Here is a 20,865-nt window from a genome sequence, read left to right on the forward strand (position 1 = left end):
ATGATTGCTGTGAGACTCCAAGTTCATGATAAAAAAATTAATGCAATTAGAAAAAGACATCTGTAATAATACTGCACATAGTTTAAGAGGTGATCAAAATGCTTTATTCAAAAATATATTTTTCATGTATTTTTTACATTTTCAGTTACAATTAAGTAAACTGTTAAGCTAGAAAGAAACCTTATCTTTTTTGAGATTCCTCTTGCCTTCTCTTGTCTATGGAAGCTAATTAAAACTTCCAGACCTTTCAATCAAGTATTACTTAAAGAATATGAGGATAATGAGAAGATTGACAGTATTACAAGGATTAAAATCAGCCCCTGAAGACAGGAAATTTAACTGAAAACCGTAATTTCCTTCCAAGGAAATTTCCTTCCAGGTGACACATCTTCAGAAGTAGTCTGAAGGTAACATTCAGTAACAGTATTAGATTATGCTTTTGAAACAATTATCTTAAAATGTCAGTTGAAAAGATTCTGTAGGTAGGCTCATATTCCGTAAATTATTCATGAGCAAACTTTCAGAAGAGAGAACATGTAGAGACAGTACACAATTTTGATGTTCTAATTAAAAAGAAAAGTTACAATTAGTTTATTTGCATATACTAAATTTTTAGTTTTTCAGATTTTTAGATTTTTTTTTAATGACTGCTGTATTGAAATCTGAATTTTATCAAGCTTCCTTCTAAATCAGGCATATTTATTCATTGTTCCTACTTAAAAGTCAACCACCGCTTTGGATTTGCTAGGAGTATTTTATCAATTTTATCTTGGGATATGCCTCTAATTAGCATTTTAGGAACTATATTTTTCAGGATATGTGAATATCCATGACCTCCATATTTCATCAACCTGTTCTTGGTGTGTACATCATGAGCCATCAGAATTCTGTCTTCATAGCCTTCTTCAATCAACATACGAATCCTGCAAAAGTTGGAAGCATCCCTGTCAGTGAAAGTTCTCACTGCAACAGCACAGAACCCACCAGCATTTCCATTTCTTACATTACTGTACTGCTGGACTGTATTATAACAGAAAATACTTAGGTGCTCAGAGAATATACTCCTTACATTTACCTGAAAATAAAATCCATTTTTTATTGCATGAAAAATATCCCACCTCTGAAAACACACCACCACATATATCAAAATGGAGAAGTAAAACTTTGCTTTTGGCACATGACTTTGCATTTCCAGACCCATTAATTCCACAGAGGAATTCAAGAACTTCAGCATCACCATGCACGGGAGACAGGTTTTATATAAATGAGTAAATAATAATTTCCTACATAAATTCCTTCTCAGCAGGTTACTTTTGGCTGTCACAAGGCTGGTCCCATTACATTTGCTAATGACCGGACTCTGTGTGTGACAGGTCTTTAAAGAAGCCTCATTTACATAAATTCGGTTGAATCCCATTTAACAAAGCAAGTTAATAAAAAGTTGAAGTTGCCAGTATCATACTCCATTTTCCATGCCAGGAAATAAGAGGCATTAATATGGCAGGGCAGCTAAACAGCCTTGGCAAAATGACAGGTCAGCTTGGAAAAAGAAGTAATCCTTCTGGTCATACTCTTGTAGCTGGACTACTACAAGTCCTTCTGCTTCACATTTCATTCAAGTAGCCTTACTCCCTTGATCAACTAATATTTTAGCATTTATGTTATGTGGATGTCTACACCTCTGTATGGCATGACTGTTAAGTTTCTCAGTAAGCTTCCATTTAGTTCGGCAGAGGATTGCAGCACTGAAGTGGCAGGGACTGACAGACCAGCCCTGGAAAGTGCTCGTTCCTCATGAAGGCCTCCAATTCCATCACTTGCTAGCACTGTGAAGTTCTAATCCTTACCTTCCTGACAATGCTTTGATCAGCAAGAAAGCAAGAACTAGCCTTACAAGTACCCACATTGTATCTGAAAGCCCTTACTGACACATTTTATTACAGGTAGTTACAAGGAGATACATGTAGCAGGATCAAACCAGCATGGGCAGCAGAAAGAAGGCAAATAGGATAGAATTTGGTAACATTTTATTGTTTTTCAAAAAGCCACCATACATTGTGCCATACAGTGCACAACACTACATAAAGCATAGTCCTACGACATCACAACAAACTCCTCCAGCCTGAAATACAGAGAGACCACAAGCCAACCAGTAAGTAAGAGTAATGGCACTGGAGGGAGTAAGTTTTTGATGACCAAACATATTAGAATCGTCTCCTTTAATATTGAACTAATTTCATGCGTTGGGGAGGCACATGATCCTTTCCATTCTGTATCCATTGATCCTTTTTGCTCATTCCTCTGACTCCAAACTGCCCCAGAACAGAAGTCAGTTTTTGCTTGCACTGGCAGTAGACTGCAACCAAACTGCTGAAGCACACAGACAGCTAAATTGTGTTAAGTAGGTATGTTATGACTACAGAAGTTTGTTTTTTGAACAAAAAAGATGTGAACAAGTATTTTCCATTCAGTATTTTCATTTAGAGGTCAATTTGATTTCTACCTCTGTGGTGCTGTTTCACAAAACAAAACCCTAAGGAGATTACCCCAGCCATCCTTAGTCCACTGTAGGTACATCGATATAACTCAAATACACATACTCACACTGTGCAATGAGAAGACAAACCTTTCATCTTTTCTTCCTTTGAACAGCCTGCTGCAAGAAATACTCAGACACTAGAGAGTTTCAGGAGAGATAATGGTGGATGAGCAAGTATCATGGATGGAATGAAAACTCTGCCACAGTTGAACATGCACTTGTTAACCAAGTCCAGTTGTTAGCCTAGTCCAGTCCTCTCTATATATTCCCCAGTGCTTCTGCAGATGCTGACTTTCCATGGCACAGGAGAGGGCAGGAGACACAGCAGAGGAAGCAACTTTACTCAATCTAAATGCGAAAACTGTGGACTCCTTGCAACAGTTTAAAATACTGAGTGCAAGACTGAGAGCATTGTTAAGAGAGAAACAATTTCTAGTGTGAAAAGCAGCAGCAAATGCTCGGGAGGGTGGGATAACAGCCACAGCACCTTCTTAGGAGAGAACACTTTGAAAACAGATTAGTTTTGAGATTAATCTGACAATGAGGGGGAGGAAAACTACGTCTGAGATGTAAAGGAAAGCTAGAAGTTACTTCATTAGTGATCAGCAATCATAAAATATTTCTCATCAAGAAGAGTGAAAGAACTGTTTGTGACTCTGGAAGGTAAAAAGACACAGGCAGGATGGCAATCCACCCCTCAGACACCTGCCACTTCACTGCTCACAAACACTGTGGACAAACAGCATGGCAGCATCACACCTCCAGATGGAGTGGAAGGAGTGAGGTGTCCATTCCCAGCTGATCCTACCTTCTCTCAGACAGTTTTTGTACAGAATGTATCTCTTTGGCAAAACTTTGTGTTAACACAGCACAACAGATTGGCCGTGCAGCTGAGCTGAGACTGCAGGTGCTGATGAGAAGCAGGGAAGAGGTATCCTGCCAGTGGGACCAATATTTTCACATTGTGAGTGAGTGTGAGGAGAATGGGAGCTCTGAAGAGACAGGAATCACATCCTTCAAAACAGAAAGGGCAAAAGGACAGGGGGAGGAAAGGTGATAAAGTGCTTGGAAGAAAAAAGGCAGTTTTCCAGGATGGAAGCACAAATCCATCCAAAACAACCAATGAGTTTTGCTAGGTTAGCAAACCAGTGAGGAGATATTACAGGCTGAGATGATGTTTAGCAGCAGCACTAAGTTTCCAAGACTATGTTTCAAACAGAAGCACTTAATCCTAACATAAATGCAATATTTTCAGCCTTTTCCTTTTTACAGACTATAAATTTGACCAGATCAACATGGAATTAGGACAGAGAATGAAGTTTAAAATGCTCTTGACCTTCTTTTCAAGTAACTTCCTACAACACTATGATTCTGCATCTTCCCCTCAGAAAGAAGAAATTATATATGCTGCTCTAATATGCTGCTCATATGCAGCATGACTGCTGCTCATATGCTGCGTGACAGCAGCAGGGGAAAATGGCATTATTTCAGTAGGACAAAAGACAATTTTGAACAACAAGCAGAGTCACTCTGTGATGGTCTTAAAACAAGTATTTTTTTATCAATAATATTTTTAAATCAATAGCCATGCTATAGCTAAAACTGTATGGGAGCAGATACCTTGCAATTCTTTCATTGTCGTTCGGCATGTCAATATCCGGATGGAACTGGTAGTGAAGGAATTCTGTACCAAATAGGTCATACTCTAAGTAACATCCAAGTTTAGCAAATTCGAGAAGTTTCTTTTTATCAAATATGGTCCTGCAGAACATATATAACACAAAGTCAGCACTGTAACAGGAATAAAACATCTTATGGTATGAGGACAGGTACTTTGTGACCTCCTACTTGCAAAGAAAAAAACCAAATAATCTATGATATAATTTACCTATTTGAAAAACAGGACTCCTCTTTGACACATGCAACTTAAGACGATACACAGCATTGTCCTTCTTACATTCATTTGGGATTTCATGCATTAAAAAACCAAAACAAAACCAACTCTTTCCCCATGAAATAATGAAAACCTCTATAATAATCTTTAAATGGAAACAGGAAAGTTACTTACTTTTGATATCATTAACCCTCTCAACAGACAACCTAACAAGGAAGGACATTTAAGGAGGAGGTTAATTCATAGTGATATAAAAAAAAAAAAAAAAAAGACAATGGATTACTTACACGAGACAGATTTACTTTCCCAAAAGAGTTACAGGAGACAGCTTCACCCAGGGCTTGTTTCATCCATCACACACCAGTAATATACAACTTTGTCTTTAGTTTCTATTTTGTACAGTGATGTTTCTAGATTGCTATTAGAGCAGCAATATATCATTGTTTGCACTGGGATCTGGCCAGAACACCTTAAGGAAATGCTCTCACCAAAATACGTAATGGCACTTCGAGTATCTGGGACATGGGCTTTACAAAAGATTTGAAAAGTGAAAGAACAAAGCTTCTAGCACCTCTCACTCATTTGGAAAAGAACAGCAACAGAAATAAGAGTTCTCTTTAATATTTTGGGTTTTCTTTGAACCGTTTTTACCAAGTGTATAAGCTGTTCAAAGAAAAACAAAAACACTCAAATGATACAACTTTATCTTTACAGCTGCTACACAATTTTTTTTTTTTTTTAAGAACTTTTCCACAAGAGCAGAACAGTTAACCAAAAGGGTAGTAGTTTGTTGGGGGATTTTTTTTTTTTACTGCAGATATTGATGTCACAAAGCAGTTTTACCTTACACAATTACATCACAGTCTGTTGCTATGGAAATGACTGATGTCATAATTTCAGTATCATGACTTAACAACCAATCAAGTAGGAGGAACAGATGGGTTGAGAGAGAGAAAATCCATGTTCAAACAAGCCTGCCATCAGCAGGAGTGTAAGACTTGCCAACTGTAATTAATAAAAAAATGTTATTTTAAAATAAATGTTACAGTTTACAGAGACTGAACATTTATTACCAAATGAGTTTTCGAAGTGCAGAGCCAAAGAACAGATTATTTTAGATCCAGCCCTGCTCGGCTCACAGGGAGACAATCACCAAGAGTATTCAATCCTGTGCAAGTGGCAAAAACACCCAACAATCTATTTCAAAATCACAGCCACAACAGTTTATTTTGAAAACTATTGTTAGTGTCATGCTTTTGGGTGTTCTATCCCATCAAAGAGCCAGAGAACTTAGTTTCCCCAGACACTGGGTCCCACTGTGAGCCACGAGGATGTAGCAACAGCAGCAGTTCCCAGTTCAAATTGCTGATCTCTGAGCTGCAATTGGGTGTTTGGGCAACACTGTCCCTGAACAGCCCTGAGCTCATGGAAAAAGAGGTGGGACATGGTGAAGCACCCTGTCATTTGGACCTTAGCCACAAATACCATGGGGACAGACACCAAACTGTTATGATGCCAATTTGTAACAGCTGCTGTGAGTCTTCTAACAAACGTTACTCAAGTGAGTTGAGTCAAGATGTTAATCTCCTTTATAACCTTAACCCCTAACAAATGGCTAAAGCAGAGGCCTCGATAGCTTTTGCTTCCAGCCTTTTAGTACACTGTAGTTCCACCATGGATACCTGCTACCTTTTTTTAAATTGCAAGACATGGTAGCTAGCATTTTAGTTTTATCATTTAATTGTAAATCCACTGGAAAACTACCATTCTGTCTATGTGAAATGCAAACATGAAATTTGGAGCTATGTACAAATTTATCTCACATTTAAGGGACTAGGATGCTCCCACATGGATTTTTCTTACTGGAGGAGACTTAAAATGTTAAGTGCACATTGCAAAGCCAAACTGCACAGTAGTTTATGTTATAGCAAGTGCCAACCTAAATGTGTGAAAGTAATGATAGAAAGAGATAAAAGGAAATGTCATATTGTGCATCAACGGCTGTTATTGAAACTGCACCTCTGTTTTCCTACTTATATTGTTTAATTTCCATCAATTAATAATTTAATTCAACAATTTACAACAGTGTATAAGAGGCAAAAAGCCATAATTGTATGTTTATGTTGCATCAAAATGGCTACATAAGTATTGATGCCTGCAGCTTGCTCAGTCCTCTTTCAGAAAAAGATTTAAGTAATCAGTTTTTTCTCAAAAAGGGGTGAAAAATGCAGCTATAGATACAGTGGAATACAGGTAAATACAAAAAGGAAGTAATTTATAAATATTCAAATATAATTTCATGGCACGAATTTTGTGCTCCTAAAAGCATCAAGGAAAACAAGGAGCTCTGTGTGAATAACAAACACCTGTAGCTCGAGATGCAAGCTCTTAGAGCCTGTAACCACAAGAAATTTGGAGCACAGTGCTATTGCCTGTATTACATTCACACTGAGGGAAAACAATCCAATTGCTGAGAATCATATGACCACAAATAGTCTCCATTATTCAGCAACTGGCCAAACTAATCAATGCTTGGACATACTCCAGCTCACCATGAGCAACACAAGGTCATACAAAACTGATTTGGTAACAGAGGCTGTATTTCTAAGCTGGAGACAGAAAAGCATCCCAATTTCTCTCCGTGCGTCTCCAAGCTCCTGGTTTTTGTTCTCAAGGAAACTAAAAGGTAACTATCTGGTCTATGCTATGGATTATCCAAAACCCAACTATTTTCTTTTACAGCAGTAGTTCCTCTGTCTGGTAGTAGAACATTAAAAATCTGTCTTTTGCTTTGATCCAGACTCCAGCCAAATTAAGGAAATCTCCATTAGCTTCTGTGAGATTTTGGCAAGGCCATTAAGAGTGACCCAGTTTTCAAAAACACTGGAAGCCCAGCAACTTCCAACCCAATTTAGTGAGAGCTGCTCAGTGTCCAATGCTTTGTAAATACTGGGATTTGTGCATGGATACAAATTAATGAAATTCTCATTTTTGAAATGTGGCTACAGTTATTCCTAATCCCTCTGCCAGGCTTTCAAAGACAGCATTTAAAATACCAAAATCTCTTATCAATGTCAATCTAAAACCCGATCCTGGAGTGAAGTGGACTGAAGTGCTAGAGGCAGATCAAGCTCTATATAACCACTTATTTTTCAAGTCAGTTAACTTGAGGGTAAAACTCTATGTCACCTTTTCCCAGTGTAGTTCTGCAAAACCCCAGTGAGTTGTGGCAACACTGCAGGAAGCACAGCAGAATAGTCTCCTTACCTGTCGAGGTGAGACATGACTGTCTTTGAAGCATCAGCCCCAGCTTCCTGCAGAATGCGGATAATGTGGAAAGGGGAGTCACTGTTCCTGCCAGGATGGATGATAATAGGGCACCCAAGCTGTGACTGAGCCTGTGCTGTTGCCTGAAGCACTCTGTGTTCACTCGGAGTCAAAGGCCAGGAGCAACCTATTTCTCCCACCACACCACACTTGATATTAGTCCCATCTGCTCCTTTGAGTACCTCATCAACAATAATCTCTGTCAGCTAGAGAACAGAAAAATGAGATTTTTGGTTATTATTACTATTTGTGTTAAATAGCATCAAATTTGGCCTATGGATGCTGGGCTAGTTATGCTCTCAAGGTCTTTCTGAACTTATCTAATTAACAGCTGGGTGTGTGCAAACATTGGAGTTAAAATCTGGTTTCTGTCAACTAATGTTATGCTAGCCATTCACTAAGACCAAAATAAACACAGAAGCACATCAATTTAACAGTATCCAGTCACACATTTGTCCAGGTTTGCCAAGAAAGCTGGTCTACATGTAATTTGAACTCTGATTTAGGCAGACATTAAATTTTCGTAAAAAAAAAAAAAAAAAGGTTAGTTTATTTCAAAACCTTTGCCTTGCACTCCTGAATTGGCATCAGACAAAATTCGATGTAGTTTTTGCAAAATGAGATCAGAGAATAAGGAAACCTTGTCATACATATAGGGAAGAAAGAAACTCTGGCAAGCATCCTGAAGAGACAAGTTTAAAGGCAAAACCTGCTTATGGGAATGCCAGTGTAAAACAACAGATCTTCAGAGCTACAAAAACAAGGCTCATTTGACAAATTTACAGATCAAAATTAGCCTGCTTTAGAGCATGCATAGACAAAACCCATTAGAATCTCTTAATAAAACTATTTTGTTATAAAAGCTTTACTTTTTCTCTCTCAGAATAGGCCATATATCTTAACCATACATTCAGAACTGGGAGCACAAAATGGTACTGATCATGGCCTTCTAAGGCACCTTGATGATGGCACATTCTAAGTGCTGAGTACAGGAAATCTGTGGGTCTCCACCAGTCCATCAAACACAGAAGGGAAAACTTTGCCTTGAAAAATCTATGTGTCTATGTTATTTGTATTTCAAGCAATGGAAGAACATTTAGGAAAAACAGTACTCTTGTGTGCAGTTTGGGCCAGCTTGGGTCCAGTTTTGTTGGCAGCACTGCTCAAGTTTTGACCATTGATTTTTAAAATTAATTTGACTCATTTGTAAACTGTGACAGATTTCTAAAAAAATTGTCAGCTGTATTTATACACATTCACAGCCTCTTACCTTGGAGATTTCCATTCCCTCTTCTCCTCATCACCACATTTTCTTAATAAAAGATGAATATTTATTATTACAGGAACATCTGGGGACCTCAGGTATTATTAACACATTGTCTTAGTCACTGTACAAACAGGCTGATGTAGACTATGCCCTGAAAAGCCTGGACAAATGATAGAGAAGAGAGCTACAACACACAGCCTGAGCAGAGCAGTGATTTACAATTGTCCTATAAATATTGCAATTATTTATGCTTTCTACAAGAATGCTGGGTAAACTCAATGGGAAGCAATTAGCCAGAAAAAGTGACAGAAGAAGTAGCAAGGATAAACTCCTTCCTTAAAAAACAGTAAAAAACTCAAGATAGTTTGTGGTGTACCAAATGTCCAGACATGAAATACTGTATTTTCTTTTTACTGTTGCATTATAACAAATCCCTCAAAGAAAATGGAGCTTAAGAACTGGAAATTCTGACAGATAAACCAAGCACATGAAAGTAGTGCTGCTCTAGATATTACACACAAGCAGTTGTGCTGTTCCTGTTTTCTTTGCTGAGCACCTCTATATTCCATCTATTTTACTAGAACTTCTCTCCAACTTTGGCTTACCCAGGTATAATTCACAGGACAGAGGTGCTGAAGCAATGGTTAAGACCTACCTGCTCCACTGTCATGGCCTGTGTTTGAGAAGAATGAGTGGAATCCACATAAAACCCAGCACCAGCAATAATATGAACTCCAGTTTCTTCAGCGAGTTTCTTCAAAGTATTCATATCCCGGCCAATTCCTGTAGTTGTGTTTTCCACAATTGTCCCACCACCAGCTGCTTTAAAATGCAGCAGCTCCTCCCTCACAGCCTCTGTCTCCTGATACAAAAGAAGGTTTTCTTTATGGCTGTAGGGATTTTGCTTAATCCAAAACAAGTTCTTCATCTCAATGGGCCCATTAGACAAAGGCTCTTGGCCTGGAGAAGGTGGACAAAAGCAGCTGCTGTAGTTCATAGTCAAGTGTTCATGAGTCAATGTGTAGCCAAGACAGTCTGGCTCCACAGGGCCCAAGACAGTCTGCACTTTTCCACTCAAGGACAGCATTTTTCTTTAACAACGGGGAAAAAACCAGATCCTAAAGGAGTCTGGGAATGAAGAAAGGAAACAAAAACATTTCAGAAAGAGCATCATTTTCTCAGGTAATTTCTGAAATCCCTCCTCCCTCTTGCACATGTACCTACACTCTGTGTGTGTTTGCTGGGATGTTTCCAAAAGCTGTTTGTAGCAGGGTGGTCAATATGAAAAACAAGGCATTTATTTTAGCCCACTGTGCTTGTATCAGTACTCCAGCAACATAAACACATCACATTTCAGTACATGGAAACTGTTATAATTTATTGTGCTGCAGTCAGTATCACATTAAGATAAATGTTTCCTATTCAATAAAACCATTGTATGTTCATTTAGGATTCTTTGCTCTTCAGCAGCTGTCATATTTTGTCAGCTTCAGCCACCAGATGAACACACTTGGCACCAAGGCTGAATATTCCTTACTGGTATGTTCAGTATATTTATCTCTGGCCTCCAAGACTCAGTGTCCCTCTCACATGCCAAGGAAGCAGTCTGTTTGGGCACCTTGTCTGCCCCTCCCTATGTGGAATGCAGGGGTGGGGGTGATAATCTGCTCCTCTGGCTTCAGCAGGACTCAGGTTCTCTGGAGGTCTTGAACAGCCCAGGACCACTCCTCTAAGGCTAACAACAGCCGCCAAAGATAGAGCATGGCCCACAAACAGCGGCAGAGAAGCCAAAGAGCTTCAGTGGGCAAATATTTTACCAGTTAAGAACAGACCTTAATCTAACAATTTGTATGTGGTTCAGCATCTCAGACACTTTTTAATTAATCTTTAACATCAATGAAAAAATGTTACTTCTCAAAACTTCAAACGAGCAGTGACAAAGACAAACACTGAGGTTACTGTCTGCAGTTGGTTCGTGTCAAAGGCCCTGTGCCAATTTAGCCTAACTCACTGCAGGTTAGAATTAACTGCAGCTATCCCCATTGGGATTTTGTTTTTTTCCCTTTTGGGAGGGGCAGGGGGGTTAGTCCTGACTAACCAGTTCATGTTAGATCTTCCAGATGCTAGTCACAAAGGCTTGAGGATATATAGTTAAAATCCCTAGTCAACCAAAATCATGAGTTATGAAACAAAATACATGTTTAATCATGTCCAGAGGAAAGGACTAACTAGAGCATGCATTATTGATTAAAGAGAGAGGTCTTTCCCATTTCTGCCTCCCTTTTAGTGAATAATGTCATAAACATGGGTTTGTTACTGGTTAAGCCCTCAGAGGACATTTTCCTTTTAACTGCTAAAGTTAATCTACTAGGATGACAGAAAAACTGAAATCTGAAGGGCACTGAACTCCACATATCAAAGGGCACAGGAACATCAAGATCTCTTTGGGGATACTTTGATCTCATGAGAAGCAGTCACTGTCAGAGCACCAACGCACAAAAATGACCCAGCCTCTGGAAAAGGCAGCTATTGCCTGCCCAGTGAATTCTGTAGTGCTGGTGCTCATTGTAATACGAAGTTGGCCATCCATAAAAAAGAGAAATGACTGACTGACTATGTTTACTTGCCTTGTGTAAAAGCTGATTAGGATGAACTGTTCTTTTAGGAATTTTGTTCCTGAACTAGCATGTCAACTTGTTTGAGAAGATAGAAGAATAATCCTTCTCATAGAACAGACTGCTGGCTGATTAATAGGATGATTTATTTTTCTTCCAAACAGATTAAGAAGTGCATGATTTCAGAAAATATTATTCTTGAGCAAATAATTAAAACCAAAATACCTGTCTTAGTCAGAAACTTCTCCTAGCTGCAATTCAATTAAACAGTCATTAATTCCATCCTTGAAGAAGGCTGGTGCTCTATATAAAGCAACCCACTATTCTGGATAAAGTTCAATGATCTGAGTCATTCTTATATGTACAGCAAAGCAACTGACATAATTCTAAGCATTACCTTTGCTTTATTTTTTTTGCCCCTTCCCTCTTTTTTTAATGTTAAATATCTACACTCTGGCATTCAGTAAAACCCTGACAGCACAGAGTGATAACTACCCTCTGCATTAGATTCACACTTCTCTTTCCCCATGTTCACTGACAATTTTCCAATCCATTTATTAAGTTAGCAAACCAAACCTATATACAATTAAATACACAAGTATTTAATTTCTTTTGATAGATCTTGACACAAATCAATTACCAGCTCCTGTGCCAGGTTTCTCTTTTAGCAGACACCAACCTCTTGATTTTTAAACTCTAGATTTCAGATTACAGAATACACATACAGAATTTACTGAACCTTTTGACTGAGGCCAAGGATTTTTGTAAATATAAGAAGCATCACAAAAAATGGAAACTTACACAAACAGCATTTAAAGTAGGCCTAATTTATCTTCACGAAAAATGTATTAATGTTAATGCCTGTTCCTGATAACTGACACAGTTTTAGAAACCCACCACTCTTAATAAAAGAAGTATAGAAAATAAAGACAGTCAACAACCTGTGACTGGAATTATTTTTGAAATCACTGTCCTGATATCTTCCCTACTGTCATTCACATAGAGTCTGCCCTGGTTATGCTATGATACATTATTCCTAGTAAGATTCACTTGATCGAATCAGAATTATGTATTTTTAAAACAGATTTTAGGTGCAAATAGCTTTTAAATGTAATCAGGATTCCTATTTAATTTAAGCATGTAGATGTTACTACAGGAATCACTGTTTGTGTGGTTTACTCATGACTTGCATGCCATATTTTACACAGAACTTTCTTCTGAAAAAATTTCTTCTTTCATACACCAAGGACTGCATTCATATCACCTCATTTAGCCATTTAAATGATGTATGTCTACTACAGAACAATCATCTGGAGATGGAAGGACATATCTATAGGCAATTCATCCAGCTTATTTTTAACGCCTGTAAAAGGACAGGACAAGTCACTTCCTGTAATGTTATCCTCCTTCCATGGACTAAGGAGTGAGCCAAGAAACAATCCAGGACAAAACAAATATAATTCAGATGGCTCTACACAGGCTATGTGAATTATATTTCCTTAATCTTAACCCAGTCTGAGGAGATGGGAAAATGTGCTGATTCCTATCACAGAAGATAAATAGGTAGGTTCATATCTGGCAATAACAGCTATTTTGGTTTTGAAAATCACTAATTTATGTGGTGGTATTGCCAAGGAGCTCCTGCACAGACCAAGACTTCTCAGCTCTGGGTGCTGTATAAAGAGAGAAATAAATTATATTTCCTGAAAATTACAAATTCAGACTAAAAAATGAGAAAATTGCTTTAAGATGTAACCAAAACTTTTATTATTTCACAAAAGCTGTGAAACACTACCTTATCATTCTTGTAATAAATGCTGGACAAATCTTTATAACCACCAACTGGATGGTGCATAAAATACAACTCTCACCATTAGCCAACTATCAAATCTTGGTGAAGTAAATATTTTTCCTAGAGGTATTGTTAAGAGAAAAGAGATTTGCTACTAAAAAGGTCATGGTGCTGCATTCCTGACTCTGGTAAAAACTCCACTGAGTTCAATAGATGTTTTGCCTGAATACTGATGACAAGATTTATGTTTCCACTTTTCCCATCTGAAACATGCGCTTCAGTCATTGTGTCATTTTAATGGCCTTGTAATGGGAAGTCTCCCTAGGTTTGGATTAGCTGCTTCCTACAGTAATCTCATATTGCTGAAACATTATAATCACATAAACACAGTTTCCATATGCTAATTCTGCATTTGTTTTGATTGGGTAAGCACATTTTAATGGCATTAACACAGATTCTCTGTAGACCAGTGTGAGAATCATTTCATTGTCGTTACATTACAATGTGAGATTAGAGCAACATTAAATCCAGATTGCTGTGACATAAAATTTACCAAAAAAAAGCAAAAAGAATGGCTCAATGGGTATTAACTGTACCCAGAAAAAGTTAAACACAGCTGCCATTTAGAAACAAGGGCTGCCCTGGCTGCATCAAGAGCATTTTAAGTGGGTCTTTCCTTTATAACCACACAGCCCTGGGAAATATGATACAGCACAGGCTCACTATATATTTACAGATGGAGGAAATGCTCTGAGAATTCGATTCTAGTTTGAGCAACCCCTATAGAGCATGGAAAAGCCACTAATTAGAAATATGTGACATATCTGTAGGAAATTACTATTAGTTAGTCTATGCTGTGTTATCTCACTGTTCCCCACATGTAAGCATTTTGTGACAAGGGAAAAAGTTAGCAAGACAAAGAGGAGAGGCACAGGGTAAGAGAACACGTGCAGACTGTGTCACGAAAAATTTCAAAAAAACATTACTTTTCTCTTCCCTCATGTTTCTGCCAACCACGTAGAGGTTTATAGAAAGGAATTCAATACTGCCTGCACAGTTCTTCCTCTTCCCCACCAGACAAGCAAGCTTTCTAACTTCTCCATATCTATTCTACCTTCTTCAAAAATATAGTCATGAGCGCTAATTACAGTGCAAACATGCCTGAAACCCAGCACTCCCTTGGACACAGATTTCAGTAAACATGGCTTTTTCGCTCATGCATGTTGAAAGGAAAGCACAGCTACAGGGGCTGTGGAGCTGAGCCTGCCACAGCTGGGTGGCTGAGTGCAGCTGGAGGACAGAACCTGCATTTGCTCCAGGACAGATGCAGACTCAATTGTCATTTAGTCCAGCAATTCCCCATGCACCAGTCACAGCAAAGGAGTCCAAGACCTGTAACACTGTAGTCCTAACAGGCACTCTCACACCATCACTAGTTTCTGTTACATGAGAGAACAACAAGTCTTATATTGCTTTTGGGTTTGAATTTGAAAATGAGTGGAAGTACTGAAAAAATTGAGGTTTCTGGGCAAACTCGGGCCTCTTCTGTAGAAATGGCAGGTATGCTGCTCTGAAGGTGACAGATTATTTTCATTAAAAGTCATAAATGTTCTTCCCTGTCTTCAGAATTGACATTGGTCAGAAGTGGCATTGGTCCTTTTCCTCTCCCAAAATGGAGCTATGAGAGTACCATGATTTGCTGAACTTCAAGCTAACTCAAGGCTTTGTGTCCTAAGGAACAATGTCACACGGGAGATTTTTCATGCCTTGAATAAAGCTTTTATGAGAGAGGAAGGGAACACTTATGGTGCCTCTCTCTCACACAAATTCCCGCCTAAGCCCACAGGAGCATATGCTGCAGCTCTTCCTTTCGTGGGCCAGTCTTTGTTTCCTACCTTTGGGTGGCTGTATCTTCATGCAGCATGCATACAAGCATCACCATTTTGGATGTGTAAGCTCTTGAATGGGTAGAAATTGGCCAACAGACTCAAAGAGAGAATTCTTGGGGGGATTATTTAAAAAGCATCATCTATTCCACCTTGCTGCATTTTTTCATGAAACACATTATTCTGGAAATACTCAGAATAGTGGGTTAATGTTGTGGCCTTCAGTGACCTACCTCTGGTCCCCAAACCATTCAAAAACATATTTCCTTAAGAAGTCAAGCCAAAAGAAATGCTAAATATTGCTTTTTACTAAATCTTCTATATATGGTTTGAGCAACCAAAAAACCTTTACACTACAGAAGTGAGAAAGAATACTAAAAGTAAGACTTTATGTAAGGTTACAGTATGTGCTATGAAAAAAAATTAGGAGAGCTTTAGACAAGCCTTATATAATCCAGCTATGATAACAAGAAATACCACCAAAATATGCAGGTACACACACTCCATAGCAGCTACATTGCTTGAGTAGCACTGTCAATGTTCTACAATCTAAAAGCAGTCACTTAAATTTTAAGAGAAACATAAACACTAGTACACATATGGGAAAGGCCAATTTATTGACGCCCTGCCCTCAGAACCTCTGAAAAACACTCTCAGATAAGGAGCTGGGTAAACGAGAAGCAAAGCTTTTAAATGTTCACCTGAAAGGAAAGAGAAAATTCTTACAGCACCTTCCCTCTGGCTCAACTCGTGGCAGACTGACCATCCAGCTTTGCATGGTTTGAGGGTCATGTTCTGGCTCTAGCCAGGCTTTAAGCCAGGCATATCTAAATCAGATTGCTTCCTTAAGAGTTGAACTGTCACACCAGGACAAGTGCAGCGTCTCATACCCGTCTCGCAGGGTGGACAAACCTTGGAGAACAAAGCAAGCACATGTGATTTGCCCCAAGAAGCAGAGTCCAAGTCACCTCATATATAGAACTTTGCACAATTTTTTCCAATTTGGTTAAAGTTTAGCTGTTGTGACCAGAATAGTCAGACTTCCATTTTACCTTATTTCTGTGCAGATAACAGTCTCAAAATCCAGGCTTCTCTGAGCAAAGTCACATTGAAGTTTCTCTTCCTCAGAGATCTGAGACCAGCATACCCCTAAGTGTTTTTTCATTAACATCTCTTTAGAAGAACTTCAGGGGATTTTACATTTTGGGCAGCTTCCAAAATTACTCCTGATAAAAGGTCAGATAAAAATTTTCCTCCAGGGTCAAACATTACATTAATTATATTTTACATGCACACATAGTGTTTTTAGGCCAAAAATCAGAACTGAAGTCACATTATGCTATATGCAAATATGGTCTAAGTCCTGCATGTTGATATATACATTCATATTCTTAAGACTTAACAGACTCACATTTGCTTCTCGAAGGTTCTGGGGTATAAGCACATATTCTCTTTCTTATGAGGAAACAAGATGTGGGGAAAAAAAGTCTCCGTTTCAGGAATGCATATCCAACCTTCATTCCCTCTAAATTTCAAATCTGAAACAAGCATACATCTTAACTCCACTCTTTGTTGTTATTCTCATTGACTTTCATTGGTTTTCTCTCTACTTGAGGTCTCATACACATATTATCACATGAGCTTAAACATTTCAGTAAGCATGCTGGGTGGAGCATTATCACTCGCTTGTACAGCCCTACAGAGCCACATCAAACCACTCCATGAACTTCACATGCAGAAATGCACCACACAAATCTAAGTAATGGAAGAGTGATATGCATTACTATCTCTTGATCAAGACTGAACATTAACATCTAAAAAAATTATTCAGATGAATGAACCCCAACATCAGTTTTGCCACAGAACACAGCAGTCACTGATTCACTAAGATCTGTAAAACCACGCATGTTGGAAAAGAACCTGGCGATTTGCTTCAGAGTCTCATTCACTATCACAGACTGCAGCAACTGAAAAAAGCAGGCACTTCCAGAAAACCACCTTCTTTACTAGGGAGCAATGAGCTTAGATGCAAAGAATTAAATTCAATGTCCCACTACTGCAAAGAACAGTATCACAAAATTTGCAACCAATCAGTATCACAAAATTTGCAACCAATCTGAAGATCTAATGGGAAAAAATACCCTGAGAAAAGACCTTGTGAAACACATCCCAGATATTGTTAGGATAAAATGCTCTTCTTGGATTATTACCAACATACATATTACTATCAGACCAAAGACATGACCACTGCTTAGAAAATTCTGAGGAAACTTTTAATTTGTGACCAGAAAAATGACACTGAAGCAGAAAAGCTACCCTACCAGTTTTGAGAGGATGTAATTTCTTCTTAGAACTAGAGGGATGGGATACTCCCCTTACCCTCCAATACAGCTGGCAATCCAATTTTCCAGAAATGTAGAAAATGTAAAAGAGTTCAAAACTGTTCTGTATCAAACCAGAGACTTGTACCATAGGTTTCCACAGCTTAGATGGATCTCTAATTCCCTCATACCGGACAGGTGGCCAGTCTGATACAAGCAGAAGCCTCACACTGTTTTCATGAACCTTAAGAAGTCTGACTAAAAAATTGATTTGTTCAGTATTTCAAGTCCTGAAAGATGGGAAAAACATTTTAGATCTACATCAAGTGAAATAAGGAAAAAAATTCACAGAATGTTCAGAGGCATAGTCCTTTAATAAACACAGAACTCACTGGTGCCATATGCTTCACTATGATTTTCATGTGTGAGAAGCAAGCTGACGGCTCCTAACAGAGGGAAGCTGTGACATTTGTTCCTGCTGCACCATGCACTAATTTAGCAAGTTAGCACTGGTCATCTACATGAAATATAATTGAGCATCTGAATGCCATTGTTGCCACCTTTGATTATAACTATGAAAATGAATGTGATGATGGTGACAGGATGGCAAATATTACATCTGTTAAATTCCAAAATATAAGGCGCATTCACAATAATAAATGACACATATGTAGTCTTTCATAAAACAATCCCAGACTACCTGACAAAATGATACAAAACTACTTATTAGAAGCATTGCTTCACCCATCACTGAAACACAGCCCCTAGCAGAAAGAAGGCAACAACCTTTAAACATTACAGAACATATTATGACAGAGGACGTTGAATAATTTATCCAGTGTAAAGCAGAAGGGAATTCCAGACAAGTAAAACAAAATTTCCCAGACGTAAGTGACCTCCAGCTAAAAACTGGTTTCATTCAAGAACTGTCACAAGCCTCTAGCATACAGAAGATACCACCCTTTACAACAGACACCTGAAAAAAAAAGAATTATGTTTACAGGTATCTTGGAGATCATATATACATTCAAGTACTTGCTAGGCTCCTCAGAGTTCCTCACCAACAGGACCTGTATGCTTCAACTTACGACCAAACTGACCACAAGACAAGACCTAATGCAGAAGGGTGCCAAAACCCAAGGCCACTGCCCAGCAGTGGCTTTGCCACTGTGCTGAAGCACACTTGGCAGGGGGAGCTGAACCTCCCTCACTCAGATTCAGCCTCCCTTCCGCAGCTCCCTGAGCCAGTGCCAGGGGAGCAGGGAACCTGCCACAACTGTGTCTTGGATGGGCAGCAAGCCTCAGGCCACAGAGAATATGGATGGTGTAGTGTTGTGTCCCAACAGGGCACACAAGCAAGTCTGGAGCTTTGCTGCTCAGCCTTGACAAACTTAAGCAACTCTGGAAGCGTCTTGCAGAGGGCTGCTGGTGCTTCCAGATGGAGAGGCAGCTGAAGGCAGGCTCTGAAGGTCCCAGTTTTGGATAGAGGCATTTGTTCCTTCAGAGACACCCTCGGGAACTGTCGGGAGAGGAGTACTAGAGAGGACGTAGTTCCAATATTTAACTTGTTATGGCTGTACAAATATTAAATACCAGTACTAATAATAGCAGTGTAGCTGCACTCACACAGTGCAGCCGCCTGAGCTCGCGGCTCACTCTGTTGGTAACTATCATCTGGTGCTGTAAAACGCTTTTGCAGAGAAGAGCTGCTCGTCCCCTCACACTCCACACGCTCCCCGCAGGAGCCCTGCCTGAGCCAGCACCTCTGCCCCGAGCCCGGCAGCCGCCCCTCCGCCGAGGCTGCACCGGCTGTGCCGGGCCCGCCGCGGCCCTGACCCGCGGCCCGAGCCCGGCACAGCCCTGGGCACAGCCCCGCCCCTGCCCCGAGCACTGCCAGCCGCCTTCCGCTCTCCCGCCTCGGGCCTTCCCGGGCCGGCAGCGGAGAAGGCGAAAGCCGCTCTCGCCCCTCAACTCTCGGGCGAAGTTTCCCGGCCCGGGCGGCTTGTCGGGCCGAGGGCATCAAGGGCGAGCCCGGCACGGCTCTGGGCCGCGGGAGGTGGCGGAGCGGCTCCGCAGGAGTTCCCCACACCCCACTCGCTCACCCTGCGGTCCGACCCTCCGCCGGCAGCACCGCACCCCGCACGGCCCCGGCTGGCAGAGAGCCGCGACCGCCCCGAGCGGGGCGGGACTTCCCGGGGACGGGAGCGAGTGGTGGAGCAGGCGGGGGGCGGCGGGGCCTGGGGAGCGCGGGGTGCCGGACAGGAGAGCGGAAGAACGGCCGGGGAGCGGAGCGCTGCCCCTCTGCCTCCCTGTGGGGACCCGCCCAGCTCGCTGCCCGTTCCCCGGCCCCAGGAGTTCCCCCGTGGAGTGAGGGGCAGCTATGCTTTGTGTCATCCTTAGTTCCTAGTACGAATGAGAGTCCGTGGCTGTGAGCATCCTGCCTGTCCCTGGGAGGAGGCTGGAATCCACGGAGTCATTCTGGGAGGGAGTGGGGGGGAGGGTGGGAGTTCGCGCTGAGTGCTTCGGTTTGCAAGAGGCAATATTTTCTAATCTGCCCTTTAATGCAAATAGGATGGTTGAAGAGGCATTTCCAAGTATCTACACAGAGATACACAATGATTCTGGAAGAAAGTGCAGGTCCACAGTATAAAATGAAAACACAGCTAACACCAAGTTAGAATCATGGAATCATTAAGGCTGCAAAAGACTACCAAAATCATCGAGTCCAACCTTTAAACACCACCATGTCAACCAAATCGTGGCACTGCGTGCTATGCAACTTCTCTACGCAGTTCATTCCAATGTTTTTAACCCTTTAAGTAAAGAAGTTTTTGTGATGAAGAATTCACCTTCAGAAGCCTTTACCTTTCCTTTTGAGGATCTCAAAAGTGTCTTATTTACCTAAGTCTCACAGCATCCAATGTGGTACTATTCCATTTTATAGAAGGGTAAACGTGCTGGCAACATCACTAGCAAAAGGCACAGGGGACAGAACTTCTCTAGCCCTCACACATAGCCAAATCTGTAGCAAAGTCACCCAGTGCATTGTGGAGACATGTAACCTGAAGTCAGGAAGCTTTTCTGGGAGAAGTACTTACTCTTTTAATTGCTATGTGTTCTACTTTGACTCTTCCTTGTTCCCATTCATAACAGGCTGGGGCCAGCACTGCAGCACAATGCCTGCAAAAGGATTCTTGTGTGCCTGCCTTTAATATAGCCTGGGG

The 20,865-nt window shown here is 40.3% G+C and overlaps 1 protein-coding gene across 2 annotated transcripts; it reads right to left on the bottom strand.

Annotated features, from left to right (window-relative positions):
- Positions 1-81: 81 nt before the first annotated feature.
- Positions 82-19,969, bottom strand: PTER (phosphotriesterase related). Of its 2 annotated transcripts, none has more exons than XM_053989014.1 (5): positions 19,744-19,969; positions 9,683-10,155; positions 7,701-7,966; positions 4,160-4,300; positions 82-923 (listed from the first exon to the last, which is right to left on the bottom strand). In XM_053989014.1, the coding sequence occupies exons 2-5, from the start codon at positions 10,112-10,114 to the stop codon at positions 713-715; spliced, it is 1,050 nt and encodes a 349-aa protein (XP_053844989.1). In that variant the 5' UTR covers positions 10,115-10,155; positions 19,744-19,969; the 3' UTR covers positions 82-712. The 2 variants fall into 2 exon arrangements, with proteins under 2 accessions (XP_053844989.1, XP_053844998.1); XM_053989023.1 differs by lacking the exon at positions 19,744-19,969 and adding an exon at positions 9,031-9,187 and having other exon boundaries at positions 9,683-9,756.
- Between the last annotated feature and the right edge of the window lie 896 nt (positions 19,970-20,865).

This window comes from Vidua macroura, chromosome 1, assembly GCF_024509145.1.
Source record: "Vidua macroura isolate BioBank_ID:100142 chromosome 1, ASM2450914v1, whole genome shotgun sequence".
NCBI classification, from domain to species: domain Eukaryota; kingdom Metazoa; phylum Chordata; class Aves; order Passeriformes; family Viduidae; genus Vidua; species Vidua macroura.